The 24,409-nt window shown below is 36.4% G+C and overlaps 1 protein-coding gene across 1 annotated transcript; it reads right to left on the bottom strand.

Moving 5' to 3' along the window:
• Positions 1-1,679: 1,679 nt before the first annotated feature.
• LOC149240724 (uncharacterized protein At2g23090-like) lies at positions 1,680-7,926 on the bottom strand. Its single transcript, XM_089373785.1, has 3 exons — positions 7,546-7,926; positions 5,296-5,336; positions 1,680-2,137 (listed from the first exon to the last, which is right to left on the bottom strand). The coding sequence occupies exons 1-3, from the start codon at positions 7,616-7,618 to the stop codon at positions 2,018-2,020; spliced, it is 234 nt and encodes a 77-aa protein (XP_089229911.1). The 5' UTR covers positions 7,619-7,926; the 3' UTR covers positions 1,680-2,017.
• Positions 7,927-24,409: the final 16,483 nt, after the last annotated feature.

The raw sequence follows: 24,409 nt of genomic DNA on the forward strand, positions 1-24,409 counted from the left end.
AGAGTGTTGCAGGCCTGAGGTGCCCACAAAGCTTGTATGCAAAGATAGTGAAGGAAAACTTTTTTATTTCTTTATCTTCATTAAAAAAAATAAGGAGAATCAGTAATCTGCCACTTGTTTACCACAGAGGCCAAGGTCAAGTCAAGGGGATTGTCCCTATACTCCTGAATCTAATGCACTACCCACAAGCCATGTTAGACGAGCTAACCAAGTTTTAAAACTGGACAAGACCCCAATACTGGTCAGCAAACCCTTCCATCATCAATCTATGCAGGCTAGACTAGACAAGCTACCCAAGTTTCAAACCTGTACATAACCCCAATATTGGTTAGCAAACACTTTCTTGTGCAGAACATCCACCATTCGGTGGAGACCAATGAGCTGGTAAAAGAAAACATTATAATTTTTTCAAGGAAAACATGCACAAGGGAAATGTGCACTGCAAACCACACAGTTTGAGTTGACAAAGTTTGTAGGCCAGAAGATATACACAAGCTGAGCTAAACTCGCTGTTGCGAATGAACTAATAACCTAAAATCTCTGTGACAAGAATGTCATCAAAATAGTTTCTTTTAAGTAAAACAAGTTGAGAACCATATATTAATTGACTCCGCAAGTAATGAATAATCCTCTCATTGACAAGTAATGATTAGCCTCAAAAGTTAGTTGTTTTATGGGCACACACTTTTCCCTTCTGTAGATTAAGTTACTACCCAACTCAACCTTATTATTGACATGCTCCCAAGGAGACGATGAAATTACTTCCAACCAATAAAGCATGAAAGGAATTACTTTTCGACTGATAAAGCAGAAGACTGAAGTTACAATTTCTTACATTGGCACTCAATTCAAGAAATATTTGGTTTACAAGACGTATTTTCCAGTTTTGATGATTTGACAAAATGAAAAAAAAAAACCTTCCGAGGGCAAAACATCACCCAACATATCAAACTAAATGGTAACTCCTCGGCCCGATAAATGCAAGTTCCTAGAGCTAGAATGCTAAATCCATATTCTAACCCAATAGATGGTTTTGCAATATCCTTGTGGCTCACATTCCACCTTGTGAGAAGGAAAAACGAATGGAAAGAATATGCTAAATTTACTTGTTGAGTTTCCAGTTTTATTTTTAACCTCAGTTGTACTCAAGTTATTCGTTTAGTCAAAATGCTATTGGACTCAATAGCTGTAATTTGGTGGTTACTTGGTAGTTTAGCAGAGTCCGTTACTTGCATATCATGTAAATCTTAGCTAGGCACAATCTCCCCTTACCTGCTTCCAAAAGGGGTTCTAAAGATTAAACTAGACTGGGTGACACTTGGCTTTGTCAGTACCATAATTTATTAATTATTATTACTATTTAAGGTGGAGCATCTTCCGTATAAACAACATTCATGATTTCAGCTCTAAGATTGCTTTCTCAACATTTTGAAGCTAGAACAAGGTTTGACTTCAGGACAATGAGAAACATATCTGGAAAAGAATGAAGTTGATAACTTAGTCTCAAAAAAAAAAAAGAGTATTGGCCCACTCTCAAAACATATTTTTCATCGGCAACAGGCATCAAAAAAGAGGATTCTGACATTCTCAAAGAATATTTTTCGTGGGCAACAGTATGGTGAAGTCAATAGGATTAAGAAGCTAGAAGCTATAATAAAACAAGGCAGAATTTCAACACATCTCATAAACCTTTTATCATATTAGTTGTCTAGCAAAATAACCACTATAACCAGTAACTTAAATTCTATAGTAACAACCAATGTAATCCATGCAAACGAAAGTAGCCATTCCAACAGATACCTGTTCGCCCCAGGTTGAATGAACACATGCACAGCCATACTTGAATCACACACCTATTTCTTGAAATAAAGGATATATGTTCACAGCCCTATACTTGTGGAGTTCACTCTATCAAGGTAACTTATTAATTATGGACAAGATAAAACTCTCAAGACTTAGCAAACTTCATGACCCCAGGTTGGATGAACACAGGCACTGCCATACTGGAATCATACTCCTATTTCTTGAGATGAGGAAAACACTGATAAACATCAGCCTTGGGGTGCTTTGCTTCAGCATGCTCCCTACACTTGACTTCTGATGTTGTGCAGATGAATGTTTGCATGCAGACCTTGCACTGCAAAAGTGAAAACAAGTGCCAACTGTAAGTAACATAACAATCCAAAAAGAAAATTAATCATAAACAAATAGCCTGTAAAATTATGAACTTAATAAGTGCGCACATTTCCAAGTAAAGTACTGACCAAGATGAACTTGCATATTTGAACTTTTTGGATAAAAGAATGAAACATATTCGCTCTATCAATATTACTCTTCGTATTGAAGTTTCATTGTCTTATGCTTCACAAATTAATCAACATATTTCTGTAATTGTGGGCATTTAATGATTTTTTTTGAAATACTAATCTCAAGGATGGAATAATGTGATCATATATCCACGTGCCTTAGTGCTGCCACAGCATGTATTTTATTACTTGCACCAAACCAAATGGCCAATTCAATACAACTTGGAGCCTACAAAATATGTACCAAGCAGAAAGAGGAGGAATCTAGAGTTTTGGGGGACATTGAACCAAAACTCTAAACATGGCTGTCAACTTAAGACCCAATTAAGAAAACAAGCAATCTAGATATCAAGAATGGACCTGAATCATTGATGAGAGGAAGTACAGCAGCAAGAACAAATATAGAACATTACCAACCCTTAAAAGAAACAGGAATCTAGATCGAAGAAAAGCATTGCACAGGTCACCAAGTGTGCTCAACAAAATTGGTACAAACCTCTCCCAACCATGTACGCAGTGAAAAGCAGAGGCAGACGGGAATACCATTCATATCATTCTTGGACAGTCTTTTCTGTGACTGGCAAGAATAAATCTAAGACTCTGAAGAAAAGAAAACCTAATGCACACCAAGTCATTCCTAAACTAAATAGTAAAGTTTCAATCAGCTTTATGAACAACAGGATTAAGTTGAAAAAAAAGGCTAGGTTTTCCTCATACACAGATTATTTTGTACATGATCTCCAACATATCTCATAACACAGTAACATTAAGTTGCAGAGAAGCAGTAAGGGTTTTACTCTCCCTAAAAACTCATGCAACATTGTGAGAGCACTGGGATTAAGAGTTAATCGCTTGGCATCCAAGTCATGTATCTACAACATTGAATATTGCATGTCACCAAAAGCACCATCCAAAAAGCAGCTGTCAGGCAGGATGTGGTCAAGTGATAAATCAAGTGTACTTTGTACACAAAAAAACAGAGGTTCACTTTCATAGAAGCTTGGACGCAAGTCCTGGGTAACTTTGAGCTATTCCCCCCGGTTGGCATCTTCATAGACAAATGTCATGCTATTGAAAAGCTGATATTGCTGAGGAGTTTAAACCTCTCCAATCAGAAAAAAGGATTCAACCAACCAAAAACTTTAAAGATTTGAAAGAACTGAAGAACGGCCATCCTGGATTCAGCTACAGCCCAGAATGGACTACGTGTATACAGCAGGACTTATCACGTGACCTTGTCTAACTAACATAGTGGCTACAAATTTCAAAATCCAAAATGATCTACGGAAATGCTTGAGTAACTCATAAAAATGCAGAAAATGACCACAATACTGATTATCCGAATATAACACATTAGAATACACTCCTGATGAGATTAGTGTTTATTTTATGTCACTAATATATTGTTTTATACCTGGATGATTCAGTAACCTTGACAAAGACACAATATCGTCTAATACCAAATTCACCTATTTTGAGTAAACTAACAAAAACTTCTCTCAAAAATTTCCTACTTAAGAGTGACACTTTCATAACTAATAAAAACCAGCAATTAGACGACTGACAAGAAATAATCCCCGGACTTCTCAGTATATATCACACATCAGCAAACAATAAACTAACCTAGTTTTCAACTGGTGCCTGAAAAGTCGTCCCAGGTGGAGGAAAACCTTGTGATGTAACCTGGTTTTTTAACACGCACCTGAAAAGTTGTCCCAGGTGCAGGAAAACCTTGTGATGGGTGTTATAGAGTTGAGATCTTGCCAACATATGGAAAGAAAATTATATACAACTCAATTATTAACATCATCTGAAGGCCAGAAGCAGTCGGCAGAAAAGTGAGCGGGCGAGAAAAGGAAAGCCACCTGCCTCTCTCACCTACACAACTCCTGCATCAAACCCTAAGTGTTTTCATGAGCATATAAAGTTGATACAATTTGGCAGCTACCACATTTTGTAGGTATTTCATCTGGGGCCCTGGGTTCTCATATATTTCATGACGCCTGAGAGTTCACAAATAAGGAATAATATTGAAGGTTCCGACTCCCGAGTCTCCCACATTTGTTTATCAAAGGCGTATTTTAACAGTCATGTTCTCAACTTTGACCACGATGGGGGTTGATTTTGGTTTACATCTGATATCATCCCAGTTGACAGCCCATCTGCCAACCCATTTTTAAAAGGGGATTTTAATAGCAGTCTGGTTCTGATTTCATCCCAATGTGACAAACCATCTGACAACCAATTTTTGTATCATGCTTTGTACTGCTTGGTAGACGTATATTTCCAAAAAGGGCATCCATATCATATCTTTATTTAATCTTTGCAATAAATCCCGTTGCAAGGCTGCTCCTGAATATGGTTCTATTTTTCTTGCAATCTGACAGGAAATAACAGATTTCGCTCAGCAATGGATGGTTTTGAAACAGTAGTAAATAGAAAACTTTTGACTTATTTTGCAGTCAGCAATGGATGATTTCACAACAGTAGTAAATTGGAAGCTTTTGACTTTACCCTCTACACAAAATCCACATCTTCAAGCAGTTCAGTCAAAAAATTATCTTCAAAACTTAAAATGTGCACACTACAATAACCGAACATGGGAATACTTGACTTTGGCAGGACAGCATTTGGGAATTTGATCATGATTTAATTGCAGCACACTTTGGAAGTGCTTTATCATTTGGGCATTTTTTACCAAGGATTATTGGTGGCTAATGTTCACAAATTTACTAGTTTTTAACCATGTTTTGATGATTTACTAATTCAAACCAAAAATCACCTCACCTTATAACTGGAACCTTAAAATGGTTCTGTTAAGAATTATATATTATTGGAAAACACATGATTCCCCACTACGAAATAAATAGAAAGTAACACAACAAGAAAGAGGTAATTGCTCAAAATATTATCCTTTGATAGATAATCTGACTAGGACATCAAACACAAAGAAAGTGTGTACTAGCATCTGTTTAAAAAAGGGGCACACCTGAATATTCATTGCCTTCTTGTTTGTCTCCAGTTGACTGCCTGCAAATAGATCCAAAAATTGGAATACATCAGTTTCCACCTTATAAACCAATAAACATGATAGTATTTGCAAACTAGGTAAAAGGTGAACAGTTGAGACCCTAAAACTAACAAAGCGTCCTAATTTCAACGACATACAGCTGCAAACTTGTTCTCTAGAGACAATCTACAGGCACCAAACATCATTTACGATATCATATGCCTTCACCAACTTCAAAGATTGGGTTATTGTGGTTCCCTTTAAAATAATGGATCATACAGAAATTTGTCAGCTAAGGACTTGCTGAGACTTCAAGATGCAGCATCCATTGCAAATCCCACCCACTTCCTCTGTTTGGTAAAGTAGAAATCGCTTCACATGCAAACAGAACTTCACTTTTCCCTATATTTCAAAAATTATACCTATACTTCAATGTTTCCATCAATATATATCCCTCTGTTAACTTTTAAAATACCAGCGTATAGCAATGTGCACCTCATTCTAACATTTTGGAAAACTGTTTTCTATTGTTTCCACTAAAGCAAAAATGGGACCATCAAATAGAGATGCAAGTGTATGGCAGCAAGATATGAAAAATATATGTAAAATGACAAAAATCATTAGAAGAAAAACATGCCTTTGTCGTATCCTAAAACTAGGAATTGCCCTTAAACTAAAGGTTGTATAAGCAAGTATCAGTTAAATACGAAAAAAGGTTGCATAAGCAAGTATCGGGTAAATACCAAAAAGCTTTCCCTTCCACATAAATAGATGCGGACTACCTTATCCATATAGATGTGGATAAGTAAGCCATGTGTGAATGAAAAAATAATGAAGTCCACGCAAAGCCGAGAGGAAATGCTTGCTTGTGAAGTTTCCCCAAGGGGATGGAACCTGAAAAGTTCCACTAAGAACACACGTTGCACAAAAAAGGCGTAAGGAGAAGGGCAGATCAAAACACCAATCACCCAGCTTACTGGGGATGACTCCTTAACATGGACATCTAATCCACCGATCAAGCCATGTGATCTATGCAATAACGGCGGATTAAAGGGCCTGACCACCCAGCCATCCCAAAGGAAAATGAAAATAGGAAAGCACTGGCATGTACCAAAGGTTGAACTGCCCAACAAGTCCTCGCAATACTTGCAACACTCCGAACCCAGATCACAGCAGACTTCACTCAATCAACATGAAGATGGGGATTTGACAAGCATTTTCGTGAAGAACTCGGAAAACAGTGCCACAGCCTACCTAACAAGTGTCAAAACATCATTTTCCAGCCACTAAAACCAATGAAGACAAATGTTGATTTTTAGCGGAATTGTTGCTCAACAGTTGAGGCAACATGTCAGGCTACTTGGAATCCTGTTTCAACAGTTAAGGCTGACAGTCAAGCCACTCGAGGCTTCGCAGCGAATGGGACATGTCATACCACTCACCAACGTTTTATCCCTCTCAAGGCATGAGGAAGGCTTTGAGACAGGTGCAAGTTGTAGATGATATTAACGGAAGAGTAGCCTAGCTTAGAAGAGTAATTTGCCTTAGCGGTACAGTAGTTTATTTTTCAGGGTTATTGTAATGCTTCTCTTCATTCTTTTCGATTCTAAAGTTCTTATAAAAGACATTTTTAGAAATCAACAATCATAATTAAGCATCCAGCAGACAGTCCTAGTATATTTTTGACAAGAAGCTATTGAATATCCTCGTGCAACTCGTCAAACCGGGAGAATTGATAAACAACTATAACTCAACACTCTCAAAATACCCTCCGAAATATCCTTTAAACTGAGAATCAGCAGGTAGACAAGTAGGGAATATATTCCACCAAATTTGCACCTGACCCTCACCATTACATAAAGGAAAGGAAGGAGGTGTGAAACACGCCTCTGGAGCATTTAAACCTTGGTGGACCAGTTGACAGATACTCCTGCTTACAATTTTCTGAAAGTAATAAATAGGATTTAAAAGGCAAGATCAAAGTTTTGCAGAATATTACATATCGACGAGCTCGATCAAGGAACCAAACCAAGAGACCCAGAGGCCCTACTTTTCTATACAAAACCCTTTTATGGTCTCGATCGGGAGAAAAAAAAAAAAGACCCGCACACCCAATCGTAACATACTGATAGCAGAGGTCGAGAGCCTAGAAATCGGGACCACCCAAATCCTTGAGGGAGCCGAAAATAGAACAAAACCCAATATCAAAGAGGGCAAACATAAACATACCTTTAGATGGCTTATTTTTCTCAATGTTTTTCTCACGAGCCATCTTGGCCTTCTGTCCATTGCCGCCACCCATTGTCGACTGAACCACAACGAAAAACAATCCTCCCAGCTTCCGAAGAGTTACCGCCCCTGTTTTTCTTCGCCAAGCCTCCTCCAAAAGCTCTAATTTATAGGAATCCTCGGCCAAAGTCACCTAAAAATGAATCCCGAGACCGCCCTTTCGGCCTCTCGCCACCAAATTTAGCGAAATCGCTCAGAAATCCAGCCAAAACGAATGGCAGACCGATGGAGGAAAACGGGAGGCCCCGGGTTGCCCCAAAACACCACGAATGCCCGATGGATTACGCGTCTGCCGAATTTATAACGAAGCTTCTCAATATTGTTACTTGTTTGGATGTCAATTTATTAACTTTTGTTGGGGACTGTGTTTTTGGTCACGCCAAGGTTTTACAAAAATATAGTCTTTAAAACGGGGATGGGCTGTGAGCTGGAAGGGCTTGTGAAAGTTCTAGACAGCTATAATGGCACCTAATTTAGTTGGAATCTATTAATAAGTGAGTGGCCTCCAACGTTATCCCGGGTTTAAATTAACTGCTACGGTAGGTTCGGTTATGATATGCTTGGGTTTGACTATCTCATGACTTTACTTTAGAGACTCTATTGTAATAAAAGAGTCCTTATTCAAACTCACTTCTAAAAAGCTAAAGAGTATATTTACTTTCAGTGATTCTATTTGAGGTCGTAAATGGGTGGATGGATTAAATATTGTGGAATTCATTAGAAAAGAGAAAAAGAACAAAAAGTAATACGAGTAAATGAATTTTTTTTTTTTTTAAGTTGAGTTTAGATGGAAGCTAGCTTGTTTATTATAGGAAAAAGAATGAGTTTAGGTTGAGGTTAATCTGTTTGGATGGAAGAAAAACTAATAATTCACAATGTGATGATTTTACCAACATTGTATGAGGCTAGGTTGATGATCAATTTACACTGTGATGATTTTACCAAGATTGTGTTGATGATTAATTCACAACGTGATGATTTTACTAAGATTGTGTGAGGTTAGGTGGAGATTGAACATTGCTTGGGATAATTTAAATTCCCCCAATGTGATTTTCATCTTATCATCTCCCCATCAAGTTTGAACCTAAGACCTCATGGGACCAAACCCCATTAAAAATAACTAATCTACATCTCATGGGTATAAATTGGTTATTTTTAAATGAAGTATAAATGAAATTTTATTTTATTTTAATGTAAATGATTATGTTTATAATAAAATATTGACTTTATTATATTGGGTATAAATTGGTAATTTTTAAATGAAGTATTGATGAAATTTTATTTTATTTTATGTAAATGATTATGTTTATTATAAAATATTGCCATTATTACATTAATTAAATAATTATATGTGTTAAGAAAATATTCTAATATACGTTTTAAAACAACAAAAACAATGTTTTAAAAATGATTTATGGAAATGATTATACTTATAAAGTATATTAAAACAACAAAAACAATGTTTTAAAAATGATTTGTGGAAATGATTATACTTATAAATTAGTTAGACACTTTTAAAAAGAGGCAAATTTTAAAATATATAAAACATTAATAATTGAGGCTATGTTGGTGGTATGCTTTTTCTTGTTGTTTTTCATGGTCATGGAATTATGATCCACATTCAACATTTCATGTCTTCTTATTGATATTGAATTATTTCTTTTTCCTTAACTTTTGTAGACCCAATAAACATCTTAGTAATTAAGTGGGTTGTGGAGTTGATTCTTACCAAACCTGCTACTATTTGTTTGAGAGTCGCACATTCAACTTGTAATTCTTCATTTTGTTGCTTCAAGCCATGGAGGGTTTCCATCATAAATACAACTTCAATATTTCGAGTTTTTAACATAAATGCAACTTCAGTGTCCTTGATTTCTTCTTGAGATTAAACTCTTTCTAATAATGAAGTTATTAAAGTCTTGTTACGAGTAATGCAGATCTCTTGTCTTCTCAAAGCTCTCTAAATTTTATAGGTCTCAAACAAAAGGCATCTTCCAACATTCTCATGTTCCATCTTGGACTCCCAACATAACCCCAAAGCATACATTTGGGTAAACATAAACCAATTTCAAAGAGGGTAAACATAGAACAAAACCAAAACCCCGAAGCTAGCATTATGTCACTACTAACCATGCACAGTTTAGAACTTTTGAAATCATTATCCTACATTCCAACAAGGTAGGAAATGGAGGTTTAGAAACTTACATTTGACAACAATTGGAGTCAACAGTGCTTAACTATCATTAAAGCATAATCATTATTGAATTGCATAGGAGCCAACTACAAGACAATAATAATCACAATGTGTTGGGCTAATTTATGTTCCTAAATTAACACAATTATTTACTATCAATCCGGGTTGTTTTATTCTTGGAGGCAAACCACTATTTGTGAAGATCTAATATAATCAATGCTTGAAAGATAAATGATTAAAAACTAAGAAGAAATATATATTAAAACTCTTGATTCAATCAGCTCAAAAGAGGGAACATTGGAAGAGTTCTTGACTCAAGAAATCTACTTCCTCCTCAAGTATCACTTCAATGAATTAGAGATTATAATCAAAGACTCAAGATGCATAGATCATACATGAAAAAGGCTCTTAACTTAAGAGACACTCAAAGCTTTCCATAATAACTCATTCATCTCAAGATATAAATCTAAATGAAAACAAACCATTTGCATGTAAATGAAAGAGACTAATTCTAATTCACCATTTCATAGAGAGAATGCCCAACTTGAACACTTGTTTTCCCACTCAATTAGATGATGAATAAACCATTAACAAATGAAATCAATCACTATTCATAACCATGATACAATCTGAAATAAGACTTTGAAAAACTAAAGCTATCATCAACCAGATTTGCAATGAAATAAAACTAGTCTAACTTGGAAGTGTACTTAGCTTGGAGTGGGGGCCCTCCACCCTTGCTTTGCACACTAATGAAGATGATATCAGAAGCTTTAGATCAGCAAAACATCCATGTATTGATCAGCAAAATGAAAGTAACATAAGTCTCCAACTCAAGTCTTCAAACCAAAAATATTACAGCATAATAGTATCATATGTCAAGTGTGTTGAGCCATCAAAGTGTGGCTCTTAAATAATGAGTTCATGAAACCAACTGATCTAAAATCACTCTAACAATCATATCTACTTTAGTCCACCTATTCAAGTCGAATCCAACTCCACCATCCCAAGAAATATGACTAAGATCATGGAATCCCAAAACAGCCCTATTTAGATGGGATTTCTGGATGACTAGTCATGATTGACTAGCTCCAAAAAGGCATAAGAAAACTCGTTCTGTTGGAACCAAGCATAGGTGGCTTGATCCTAGTTCCCAAGCTTCCTATTCATGCATCCCATTCGTGCTGAAGTGGCCTGCATCCATATCCAACGTGAAGTGATTACGGGAATTTCTGAAATTGCCAAAATTGCACTTAAAATCAAACTTTAATAAAAACTTTAGAAATTGATAAATTAAAGCTAAATACCTGATTAGACATCAAATATTCATTAAAATGAGATGGATGAAGTGAAAATGAGGGATAAATGGATAACTAGATAAGTTTATCAAAGCAAAATGAGATCAAAACTGAAGCCCAACATCTCTCCCATGCTTATGATCAAGCATGTCCCCATGCTTGCTTGCTCCTCTTGGACCTTCTGCCCTCTGAAGTAGATGCTGTACCTGTATCTGTTTCCCTGTTTGGCCTTTAACATTGCTGCTTTAACCTTCTGCTTTTCATATTTTGCTTTCCACATGTTTTTATCTTTTAACCACTGGAATGCCTGTTTGGAAAGTAAATCATTTCTCTTTTGCAACCTGCTTATTTCTTCTTGTAATTGTTCATTTGTTTTCATTAACTTTGCATTATCCTTTTTCTGTGCCTTATTCTCTGATTTTAATTGCCTCTCAACAATTTTACTTATTCCTAGCTGATCTGTTAAGTCTTGTATCTTGGCCAAATTCAGTTCCTTTTCAAAATCCTGGGTGGTTTTCATCAATGATTCTCCTGCATCATTATCAAATATGGAATCTCTCTCAAGGGGTTCTTGTGCTACATCTTGTTCTTCTGGTTTCCTAGGAGAATATGCTTCTACCTCCTGTTCAAAATCAATAGAATTCCTAGTCCTAGGAACCGACATAACAGATGTATCAATCTCATTCATGGCCATATTTCTAGCTCTGGTTCTAGGATAGAAGGGAGAGTTCATTATGCTTTTATCTTCTTGCTCTACTTTGTCTTGTATATCAACAAGTTGTTCAATGAAATGATTTTTATGCATGAATTCCTTCCATTCTAACCCCTTTGATTTCACCTGATATTCTACCAAGATTTTAATTAATCCCTGATGATATACCTGTGTTGCCTTTGGCTTGTGCTCCTGTTTCACTGATTCAACCATTTTGACAAGACTTTTATATAGAAAATATGGCAAGTTTATTCTACCATCTCCTTTTATGTGCTGCAGCAATCTAACATGGTATAGATGAGCAATGCTATACTGTCGGTCACAAGTCAAAAATTTCTGAATAACCATAACTAGTTCTCCCCATGGTTCATTGAACCATTCCCGAGGTATCCCCTTAGCTCTATCAAAGGTGCCTTTCCTGTTCTTTTCAAGGAAGAAAGTCCATGCTTTCTCCTTGAAATGCAAACCCTTGTGATATTTTTCTCCTATCATAGGCAACTCTAAGGCTTTGGATAAGAACTCCTGAGTTATGGGAATACTGAGTTCACCTACTTGAGTTTTGTCTTGACTGAAATTATTGATGAACTCCTTAGTTATCTGTTCTGAATGACCATTAAACTTCTGTAGAAATCCTATCATTCCTGACTGATATAATTTTTCTACAGTTTCTTTGCTCCAACTTTCTATTTGGAATCTCGGTTCTACCCGGTTTGTCATGATCTCTGTGAACCAATAAATATAATCTTCTGCTGTTACTAACTTCATTTTGACAAGGATAATGATGATTGTTTTTAAATGAAATTGTAGAAGCAATGAGGCTTACCTGCCCTCTCTGATTCAACTTTAAATCTCTGCTGTCTTTCCTCTGTATAAACCTGTTTCAAACCCCTGTTTCAAGGCACACCACACCTGAATATCCATGATCAATATACTGCCCTCTCTGTATGTTTTTAAAAAGTAAATACACATATAGAATTAACCATGTTTTCCCAATCATGTGTTACTGTGTATAAAAACAGAAGAAAAATTTTTGTTTTCGGCTTCCTCAAACATTCTCTGTGTATTTACAATGGAAATTTTTCTCTCGGCCTCTTAACAGTTCCTCAAAACATTCCTTGTTTATCCATAATGAAAGAAAACATGACTGTATAATGCAAAAATTACTCTCGGCCTCTCAAAAATTCACAAATATTGACTGTGTTTAATGCGCAAATTGCACTGGCCTTTCAAAAAAATTTTAAAAACATGACTGTGTATACAAGCAACTTTTGCTCTCGGCCTAAACCCTCTCATTATTTCACAAAAATAACACAAGATTGCAGACAACCTTTTGAGCCTAGAGGGCTATTCACATGCGCTCGGCCTCATATTCTTACTGCTCAAAACAAATGGCAAAATTTTTTAAAGAAACACAGTCAATGAAACCCTTGGTCTTAAGGCACAAAATAATGCAAAGTCGATTTCAATTAGGATTTGCAGTCCATGCAACAAATTTGCAGACAATCCTATGCATTTTAATGGCACAAATATATGAATATATGCGCACAGTGAAACATGAACACGGTTGAAGACTCGTTTTAACATGCACCCCTACAGCATTCCTCTGTTCCTTTTGGCAATACCCACGGCATATATTAATGCGTTACAACTCATATATACACACAACAGCACTTTTAAAATCTCAATTTAATGCCTATGTCGACATTCTGTTCAGTGCAACCATGTATTCACAAACCCTCATGACTTGTTTGACAGCCGATGACAATGGCGCATATTGAAAACATATTCATATGCATTTGAAAACTCGGCGGCTCATGGCAAACTATAGTTCAACAAACAGTGGTTATAAATACAACAACCCTCACGCTCAGTCATTTAAACCACCTCACCATGTTGGATGCATTTGATTTCTCATTTCCCTCTATCGTGTAATGCATGCAACCAGTGATTTTAAATGCTTGGCCGATTATTATTGTTTTCACGCCACAGTCTATGCATTAACATTTAATCAATCCTTCCTACGTGCTGTATACAAAGAGTTATCCCGGATTTTTGGGGTTACCTGGCTGTCACTGGCCGCGTGGGACGCAAACAAACCTTCGAATCCCTTCTTTCTTGGACAGTCGCACTGGTGTCAAACAATGAAACTGTGTGAGTAATGGCGGACTCAATCTTATCTATAGTCGCCGAGCGAAAAGCACTCAAGTTCTCACCTTGTTTGTTTGCCAAACTTGGCTTCTTCGCCTCAGAATTTCCCTTTAAATTTCCTCTCAACTCACTCCTTCGCCTTTTGCTTTGTTTTTGGCACAAACCCGACTCTCTGAGCTCTCGGCAATGAGGAAATGGTGGTTTGAATCAACGCAGGGATGGTTATTTCATGACCGTTTTCTCCGTATACCCTGCGGTTTATTGTTGGTAGACGTTGGTAGCTGGCCATTTGAATTACTCATGGTCCGCCGTTTCCATCAACCAATACCCTCTGACTGGTGTAACACCGTGTCACCTACCGTATTCTGTGTTGAGTAGTTGGGCTGCGTGATGAATATGGGTCTTTATTCCATTCACTACTGCTGCACTGGCCGCTTCCATACCTCTCACGATAGTGATATAACGTGATTATTATCATTCATATTACCTGGCTGTAGCACCACTGTTTGATCATTATCATATGGCGTGTGCAATTATGCCGTAAACTCGTTTCCTCCATTCCATACAACGTATTCATAAGATTTACGACTTAACTATATAACGTTTGCATGCGCACTGTTATATCATAGTTTTAGTCATATCTTTGTTTATGTCTTATTGCTCCTTTACTATCGTATGGAAATGTTACGGTTTTGGTGCATTTGATATATGTTGCAATATATATATACGCCATAGTTCACTTACCACTGCCATTGAATGCATACGGCCTCACTTATATCACCTTTATATTGCATGTTCACGGCCTCATTTCTATCACCATTACATTGCCCGTGGTCCTTATATTACTATGTTATATGCTGTTGATTATTTGGATATGCGCTTTAGGGTATATAAATATGTCTTTATATTATTTGCGCAATCCTCTTATAACCACTGTCTTTAATATATGCGCATTCTCTATGTCTTTTGAAACATTATTAGGTTATGCTTATTTGAAATCACTTTAGCACCTTATAACCTATAATGTTTATATTCAATGCTTTAATAACTTTAGCGCATATTCTTATAACATAGTTTTTATAATTTTAAAATGACCATGGGGTCATGTTTAAAATTATAATCATGCTTGACTTCATGTACATGTGAAAAGAGTGGTCCCAGTGTTATCTCTTTGCATTTAAAAAAAACTATCTAGGGAAAGTTTATATGAAAGAAATGAAATGGAAGATGAATAGGGAATGTAGGGTATATACTGGGAATGAATATTAATGAATATTTGCAGATACTTACTTCAATTAAATCAAAACTAGAAGTTTCTAAAAAAAAATTTGAATTTCAAGCACAAAAAATGGCTTATGAATGTACTCCCTTGCTGTTGTTTGTACAGGTTGAATGTTGAATGCCGTTTGTTCAGGTGGAATGGAATCCAAAATGTTGTGGATAGTAGACTCTTTATTACTGCTTCTTGTTCACTATGCTGCACTTCTTGAGTTGTTCAGGTCCCTTTGAATAATTTTTCATTTCAGGTCCCTCTGCAATGCTTCTGAAATATTGTGTCGATTCTATTCTGGTGCTGCTGCAACAAGTTTGCTTCAGGTCCCACTGCAATATTATTTTCTCTCAGGTCCCTTTGCAATACTTCTGAAATGATTTGATCTGCTGCAATCTAAGTTTGCTTCAGGTCCCACTGAATAATGTTTCATCTCAGGTCCCTTCAGGTTCTGCTGCAACAAATTTGCTTCAGGTCCAAAGTGATCAACATAATACCTTAGCTGTAACAGCTAAAAGCTTGCTTCAAGACTCTCCCTTGTTGAATGTTTGACTTGTCCTCAAGTCAATTGTGGAAAGGTCCTGCATTGAAATAATGTGAGAATAGTAAAACAAGAATAGTGAATTCATAGAGTCCAGGTTTCCCTGGTTTTCCCCTATGAATTCGTGTTTGCTTAGCGCCAGTTGCCTGGTTTTCACCAGCAAACAATTTATTTTTCTTTTTTCTTTGTTTTGTTTTGTTTTGTTTTTTTTTTTTTTTTTTTTATATATATATCTGTTGCTTTATTCTTTTTCTGAACTGGAAGATGGCAGAGCCATAATTTCCAGTTCTGATTCTTCTACCAGTTGTTTCATGAATGTCTCTTTACTAATAGGCTGATGATAAACTTTCAGTCTATGACCATTTACAACAAATGAGGTGGGATCCTGGTCAATGGTCTTTATCTTCACTGCTCCATTATCGAAGATTTCTTCTATTTCATATGGCCCAAGCCAATGTGTGGTAAATTTTGCCTTGAAATCCTTGAACTTGGAGTCAAATAACAAGGCCCAGTCTCCCTTCTGAAATGTCTTGGTTTTAATATATCTGTCGTGCCATTTCATTCTTTGTTCTTGTACCAATCTTGTATGCTCTATAGCTTGCTGACGATGCTCATCCAATTGATTCAGCTCCATGATCCTTTGTTGTTGTGCTTCTGTCAAGTCTATGCCCAATTCAGCTGCTAGTCTAAATGTTTGTATCTGGAACTCAATAGGCAATAAGGCTTCTTTCCCATAGACCAACTGATATGGACTAAACCCAGTTGTATTTTTCCATGTTATTCTGTAAGCCCATAATGCATCCTTTAACTTCTCAGACCAATCTTTCCTATTCAGCTGAACTGTCTTAGTCATGATGTTTTCTAAGACCTTATTTGTGGATTCTACTTGACCATTTGCTTGAGGGTGATATGGAGTAGACTTTCTGTGTTTAATCTTGTATTTTTCTGTCAGATCCCGTACTAACTTTGATGTAAACTGTGTTCCTTGATCTGTCACAATTTGTCTAGGTACTCCATATCTCACAAAAATTTCTTCAAAGAGGAATGTGACCACTGTGTCTTCAGTTGCTCTTCTCACTGCTTTGGCTTCTGCCCATTTTGTTACATAATCCGTGCATACCAGAATGTATCTTTTTCCATTTGACGGTGGATTAATGGGTCCAACAAAGTCAAGTGCCCACTGTTCAAATGGCTCAATGAGGACTTGAGGCTTGAGCGGCATTTCATCTGACATGATAGGTCTTCCTATTCTTTGGCAACTGTCACACTGTTTGACATATGCCTTAGAATCCTTGAAGACAGATGGCCAGTAATAGCCCAGTTGCAGCACCTTGTATGCTGTTCTTTTGTCTGCAAAATGACCACCACATGGTTCGTCATGACATGCCCTGAGTATATCTAGTATTTCATCTTCACGCACACACTTTCTAATCATTAGATCTGAACCAGTATAAAACAAATCACCGTTCACCCAGCTATATCTAGAACTTTCTCTAACAATTTTCTTTCTTTGCTTACTTGTGAATTGAGTTGGAAATTTTCCAGATGACAAGTAATTAGCAATATCTGCAAACCAAGGTGTTCTCACTGTTATGGCAAACAGATGTTCATCAGGGAAATTGTCTATCACAGGATTTGGGTCTTCTGGTGATTGGATACGGGAAAGAAAGTCAGCCACTTGGTTTTCTTTGCCTGGCCGGTCTTGGATTGTAATATTAAATTCTTGCAATAACAGGAGCCATCTTGTAATTCGTCCATTAGTGATGGGTTTGTTCATCAAGTATTTTATTGCTGAATGATCTGTGTGAACAAAAACTTGATATCCTGTTATGTAATGTCTGAATTTGTTTACTGCATGTATGACGGCTAACATTTCCTTTTCAGTGACTGTATAATTTGTTTCTGCAGGTGTCAAATTTTTACTGATAAAGTATATTGCATAGTTGAACAAATTTTCTTTCTGTCCCAAAGAGGCACCTATTGCTGTATCTGATGCATCAGTGGAAATATGAAATGGCAAAGACCAATTTGGTCCTCTAAGTATGGGTGCCACTGACAGCTTATCTTTTAAGATTTGAAAAGCATTCTGACAGCTATTTGTCCATTGAAATTCAACATCTTTTGCTAATAATTTAAACAGGGGTTGAGCTATTTTGCTAAAGTTTTCTATGAACCGTCTATAATAGCCTGCATATCCCAAGAAACTTCTGACCTCCTTCTGTGTTGTAGGTGGCATCAGGTTAACTAGGACTTGTATTTTAGCTGGATCCACCTTAATTCCAGAAGCGGAAATATGGTGTCCCAGCACTATACCCTCTGTCAACATTATGTAGCATTTTTCGTTACTTAAGGACAGATTTGTTTCAATACATCTCTTCAAGACTTTCTCAAGATTGTTCAAGCAATCATCATATGTGTTTCCATACACTGTGAAGTCATCCATATAAACTTCTACACATTCGTGGACTAGATCAGCAAATATCGCAAGCACTGCTCTTTGAAAAGTTGCAGGTGCATTGCATAAACCAAATGGCAAAACATTGTATGCATAGGTTCCCCATGGGCATGTAAATGTAGTTTTGTCTTGGTCTTCCTTTGCTATTCTAATCTGATTGTATCCGCTAAACCCATCCAAGAAAGAAAAGTATTTCTTTCCAGCCAAGGAGTCTAGCACCTGATCAATGAATGGTAGAGGAAAATGATCTTTTAATGTAGCTTTGTTTAGCTCTCTATAGTCTACACATACCCTCCACTTTCCATTTTTCTTTGGTACAACTACCAGTGGAGAAACCCATTGACTATCTGAAATAGGATAGATGAATCCAACATTTAACAGTTTTTGTAATTCTTCTTTTACTATTTCTTTTATCATTGGATTCATTCGTCTTTGAGGTTGTCTAACAGGTTTCAGTTTATCTTCTGTGTAGATGTGATGGATACATGTATTAGGATGAATTCCTTGCATATCTGTATAATCCCAGGCAAATGCTTTTGAGTATTTCTGTAGTAATGCAATTACCTCTTGTTCTTGTTGTGATTGCAGCTGGGTTCCAATATTTAAATGTTTTCCAGGATTTATCTCAATTGTTTTAATGGTTGGATTGTTGATTGTGTTTACAGGAAAGATGTCTACCAAAGAGTTTTGCATTGTTCGAATAGTACATGTTTCCTGAAAACATTGATTCAGAAGTTCATTTGCAGCTTCATATTGAACTTTTCTAAGCTGCTCTGAAATACTTGGCTCTGAGATAAAAAGATCCATCAAATCTTCATTCTCTTCTTCTTCTCTAAAATCAAAGAATTGATTTATACTTAAAACTGCTTTTGCTTGTTGCTTTTCTTCGGTTTCAAGTATTGATTCTAAAGAAGTGGATTGTGCAGGTGAATAAAGAGTGATATGTTTCTTTTCATCTCCATGTGAAATTATCATACTTCCAGATCTGCATCCTATGAAGGCATCAGCAGTGGCTAACCATGGTCTGCCTAAAATTAAAGGATGTCCTCCCAAGTTTGTCTTTGGTTGTAGAATCAGGAAGTCAACAGGATATTCCCATGAGTCCAAGGAGACTATGATATCCTCTAACATTCCTTCAGGAACAACTTTAGATCTATCTGCTAATTCCAAAACTGTTGAAGTTGATCTAATGTTGTTTAATTGCAAAGTTTTCATTGTCTCCATTGTCATTACATTGATAGCTGCTCCCAAGTCTATTAAAGTGTTTGGTACCGAGAAATTGTTTATTGATATGGTAACCATTGGGATACCAGGATCAATATATTTTTCTACCATAGGTTGAGTAGACATGAGACTTGCTAATTTTCCAATGACTTGGACTGTTGTAGGATCCTTTTTCTTTCTTTCTTTTCGAATGCATAATTCCTTTATTGTTTTTGCATATATGGGTATTTCTTTAATAGCTTTCAACAAAGGAATCTTTACATATGCATTTCTTAACTCATCTAAGATATCAAATTCAGGAAGGGTTATTTGATTTTGATTTTGTTGTTCTACCAACCTTTCAGGATAAGGTGGTGTTTGTGTTGTAACATTTGTTCCTTTCTGATTTTGTATCTTTGGTTGTAATGTTTCAGATGACTCTCCTTGTTCATTTGGTTCTTCTACTATTGGAGGAGAATCCTTTTTAACTACTTTTCCAGACCTTAGATGGACATCATTTAAAGGAAGAATAGAATAAGTTGGAAAATATGCTGCTTCTTCTACAATGTATGCTGATTTGTCCACTTTGTTATTTGGATTGGCAACCGGTTGAGCTGGCAATTGTGTTGGTCTGGGTTGTTGACTCGAAGGTAATTGTAACTGTTGTTGTTGTGGGAATAATGGTGGTGGATTCTGCTGCTGGAATGGATATGCAGAATTTTGTGGCGGAAATGGCATGGATGGAGGATATGGAAATGATTGTTGGTATTGTTGCTGGTAAGGTTGTTGGTATTGTTGAGACTGTTGTGGCTGTTGGTTTCCATAACCATATCCTCTCCAACCTTGTCCAGGTTGTTGTGGATATTGTTGTGGAGGCCAAGCTTGCCATGGCATAGGAGGGGCCCAAGGATTATAAGATGGATAAGCATAATTTTGCTGAGGGATTTGTTGTTGATTTGGCTGAGGCATTCTAGGTGGCCATGGTCTTCTTGGTGCAACATAATAGAAACCTTCTGCTCCTTGCATGTCCTCCATGGAAGGAGTTTGCAATTCTTTCAATGTTACACAATTTTCAGTGGAATGATTGCCTGTACAAAGACCACACACTTGAATGCTATCTAAAGGACAGTCTCTTAGAGGATGTTTCTTTTTACATTTTGAACAAAATATTGCTAAGGCTTGTTCTTGTTCTTCCTTTTTCTTGTTTGCCTTTAGCACATCTACTTGTGTCCCTAATGTACTCAAAAGATCTGTTTTAAAATTTTCCAATAGACTTCCTATTTCAGCCCTTGTTATCCCTCCTGCAGCTGACTTTGCTGCCTTAGAACTTACTTCTCTTCTTCCGGTTTTTGATCTTCCTCTAGAATATTTCTGACATAACTCGACAATTTCATCAAATGGAAGATTTGAAATATCTCCTTTACCCATTACATTTAAAATGTCAAGGTATTCATCTCTTATGCCTTTGAGGAAGATTGTGCGAACAGTTTCTTGGTTTAGGGAATGTTGTTTAGACTTCTGAAGATTATATGCAAACCGTTCTAAGTATTCTTCTAGATTTTCATCTTCTTGCTGTGTCATTCTAAACACATCTTCCTTTGAATCTCTAGATCTACAATAAGGTTGGTATTTCTTAAGGAAGACAGTTCGCATATCATCCCAAGAGGCTATTGTTTGTTCTCCTAACCCCATAAACCATTTTAATGCTGCTGCTTTTAATGTTGCAGGAAAAAGACGAAGCTTATGGACATCATCAGTATAGCCATATGTTCTACATAAGATATCGAATTCAAACATGAATGAATCCGGATCTTCTGTAGACATTCCATAGAAGTTCGGCAACACAGAAGGTGGAATGTTTTTCATCTTTACTTCTTCTCCTAGTATTGCACTTGTATCTATTATTGGGAAACCAAATGTTGATTCTTGGTCAAGTCCATCTTCTTGTCTTTTTCTATCATTTTCTAGTTTTCTATCATTTTCATTTTTCATGTCTTCCTCTCTCTTCCTTCTCCATTCTCGTTCTTGTCTTTCATTTTCAGCTCTTTGTTCATTATCATTAAGATGAACTGATCCATGTCCTTCTGCCATTGTTTGATTTATTTCAATTTCAGGTGGAGTTTCAAGTGGAGATTCAATTTGTGGGAAGATAGGAGGATTGATGGGTGGAAAGACAAGTTGTTTTCCTTTCTCTTTTGGTTTTCCGGAAGTGGAGAATTTTTGCCTTGCTTCCCAAGCTGACAAAGTTTGCCTTTCAATCAAGGTTAATCTTTGGCCACTCCTTTGTTTTTCAATCAGCTCTTCAATGATTGGATTACCAGTAACAGGTGTATGTGATGATCCTATCTCTACTTGTGGGGGGTTTTTGATAAATCTACCTTGAGGATCTCTAACTCTAGGCATAAAGAAACATAATTAAAGAAATGAAATGTAACTAATGTTTTTGTTTATTTTGGATTTTATCTTTCTATTGACGATGTTGATATTTGCCTCCCCGGCAACGGCGCCAAAATGTTGGGCTAATTTATGTTCCTAAATTAACACAATTATTTACTATCAATCCGGGTTGTTTTATTCTTGGAGGCAAACCACTATTTGTGAAGATCTAATATAATCAATGCTTGAAAGATAAATGATTAAAAACTAAGAAGAAATATATATTAAAACTCTTGATTCAATCAGCTCAAAAGAGGGAACATTGGAAGAGTTCTTGACTCAAGAAATCTACTTCCTCCTCAAGTATTACTTCAATGAATTAGAGATTATAATCAAAGACTCAAGATGCATAAATCATACATGAAAAAGGCTCTTAACTTAAGAGACACTCAAAGCTTTCCATAATAACTCATTCATCTCAAGATATAAATCTAAATGAAAACAAACCATTTGCATGTAAATGAAAGAGACTAATTCTAATTCACCATTTCATAGAGAGAATGCCCAACTTGAACACTTGTTTTCCCACTCAATTAGATGATGAATAAACCATTAACAAATGAAATCAATCACTATTCATAACCATGATACAATCTGAAATAAGACTTTGAAAAACTAAAGCTATCATCAACCAGATTTGCAATGAAATAAAACTAGTCTAACTTGGAAGTGTACTTAGCTTGGAGTGGGGGCCCTCCACCCTTGCTTTGCACACTAATGAAGATGATATCAGAAGCTTTAGATCAGCAAAACATCCATGTATTGATCAGCAAAATGAAAGTAACATAAGTCTCCAACTCAAGTCTTCAAACCAAAAATATTACAGCATAATAGTATCATATGTCAAGTGTGTTGAGCCATCAAAGTGTGGCTCTTAAATAATGAGTTCATGAAACCAACTGATCTAAAATCACTCTAACAATCATATCTACTTTAGTCCACCTATTCAAGTCGAATCCAACTCCACCATCCCAAGAAATATGACTAAGATCATGGAATCCCAAAACAGCCCTATTTAGATGGGATTTCTGGATGACTAGTCATGATTGACTAGCTCCAAAAAGGCATAAGAAAACTCGTTCTGTTGGAACCAAGCATAGGTGGCTTGATCCTAGTTCCCAAGCTTCCTATTCATGCATCCCATTCGTGCTGAAGTGGCCTGCATCCATATCCAACGTGAAGTGATTACGGGAATTTCTGAAATTGCCAAAATTGCACTTAAAATCAAACTTTAATAAAAACTTTAGAAATTGATAAATTAAAGCTAAATACCTGATTAGACATCAAATATTCATTAAAATGAGATGGATGAAGTGAAAATGAGGGATAAATGGATAACTAGATAAGTTTATCAAAGCAAAATGAGATCAAAACTGAAGCCCAACACAATGAAAGTCACAAGAGCCACTAAAGTCATGAATCCTATGTTGTCAAGTCATCTTGATGCACATCACCAATCCAAGGCCAGTTCAAGGCCTCCAAATCTGCTCAAACCAAGGATAGAACTACAAAAATCCAACAAAAATTCAAAGTTGGGATCTCACAGAGGCGGTCCAAAAGGGAAAAAAACCAATGCTAAATCCCAATTCAAACTCAAGTGCAATAGAATCATGAGTCACAAACTCATAATAAACCACAATCCCTCATGCTTCGAAACCATTATCCCACTTTTAGGGAAAATCATGATCCAAAGTGGTTGAAGAAATCAAACCCACATTGAAATCGGCATGTATGAAGGGACTACAAAGTTATTATACCTCGATCATTATCTTTGTCAATGACCATCCATTTGAAATTATGTGCCAAAGTGTTTGTCATGCAAAAGGTCATCATAGATTTTAGTGAAATAAAATTTGGGGAATATGGTTATATACGTTGCCACTTTTTAACCAAAATTTGTCACATTCCAGATGAGTTGCCTTATTGAGTTGATTGCTAACTTAGTAGTTGACCATCCTAGAACATGATATAAGTCAACACTCTTGAACTTGGTAAGTTCTATCTTGGTTTCGGATTATAATAATTAAGGTATTATTGCTTGGATGAAAGGAATTATTCATTAATTTAATGATTAGAGTCAGACCTCAATGATAATTAGATTCTTCATTATCTTGTCACTAATGGTCCTAAACCCTTCGTATAAAGCAAATGCATTTGCGGTTAGGATGGAGCGAAGGGTTTCCTGCAAAATACACCTAGGGTTTGTTGCAGCATGGGTTCGTTGAGGGTGCGGATCTCAGACCGCATTAGCCTCATGGATTCGCACAGTTAGAGATGGAAAGGTTTGCAGTCTCAAGATTATTACATTAAATGCTTGCATATTGAAATGTTCCCAAGACCCAGTAAAGAGCAGTTTACCCTATATTAATTGTGCAAGAAGGATTTAGGCGATTTAGTGCAAGTGGTGAAGGTAAAACTTTTTTACTTAAAGCGAAAAAAATTGGTTAACCCCAAAGAGTTTGTCGAGTTGGAGTCGGAGTCAGAGGACATATTGACAGTTTGGGGACTAGAGCTTACTCAGCAAAACCTAAACAAGGTTAGGCTTCT

This window comes from Pinus tabuliformis, chromosome 8, assembly GCF_031772625.1.
Source record: "Pinus tabuliformis cultivar Carrire ecotype Pingquan chromosome 8, CPIR1, whole genome shotgun sequence".
NCBI lineage: Eukaryota > Viridiplantae > Streptophyta > Pinopsida > Pinales > Pinaceae > Pinus > Pinus tabuliformis.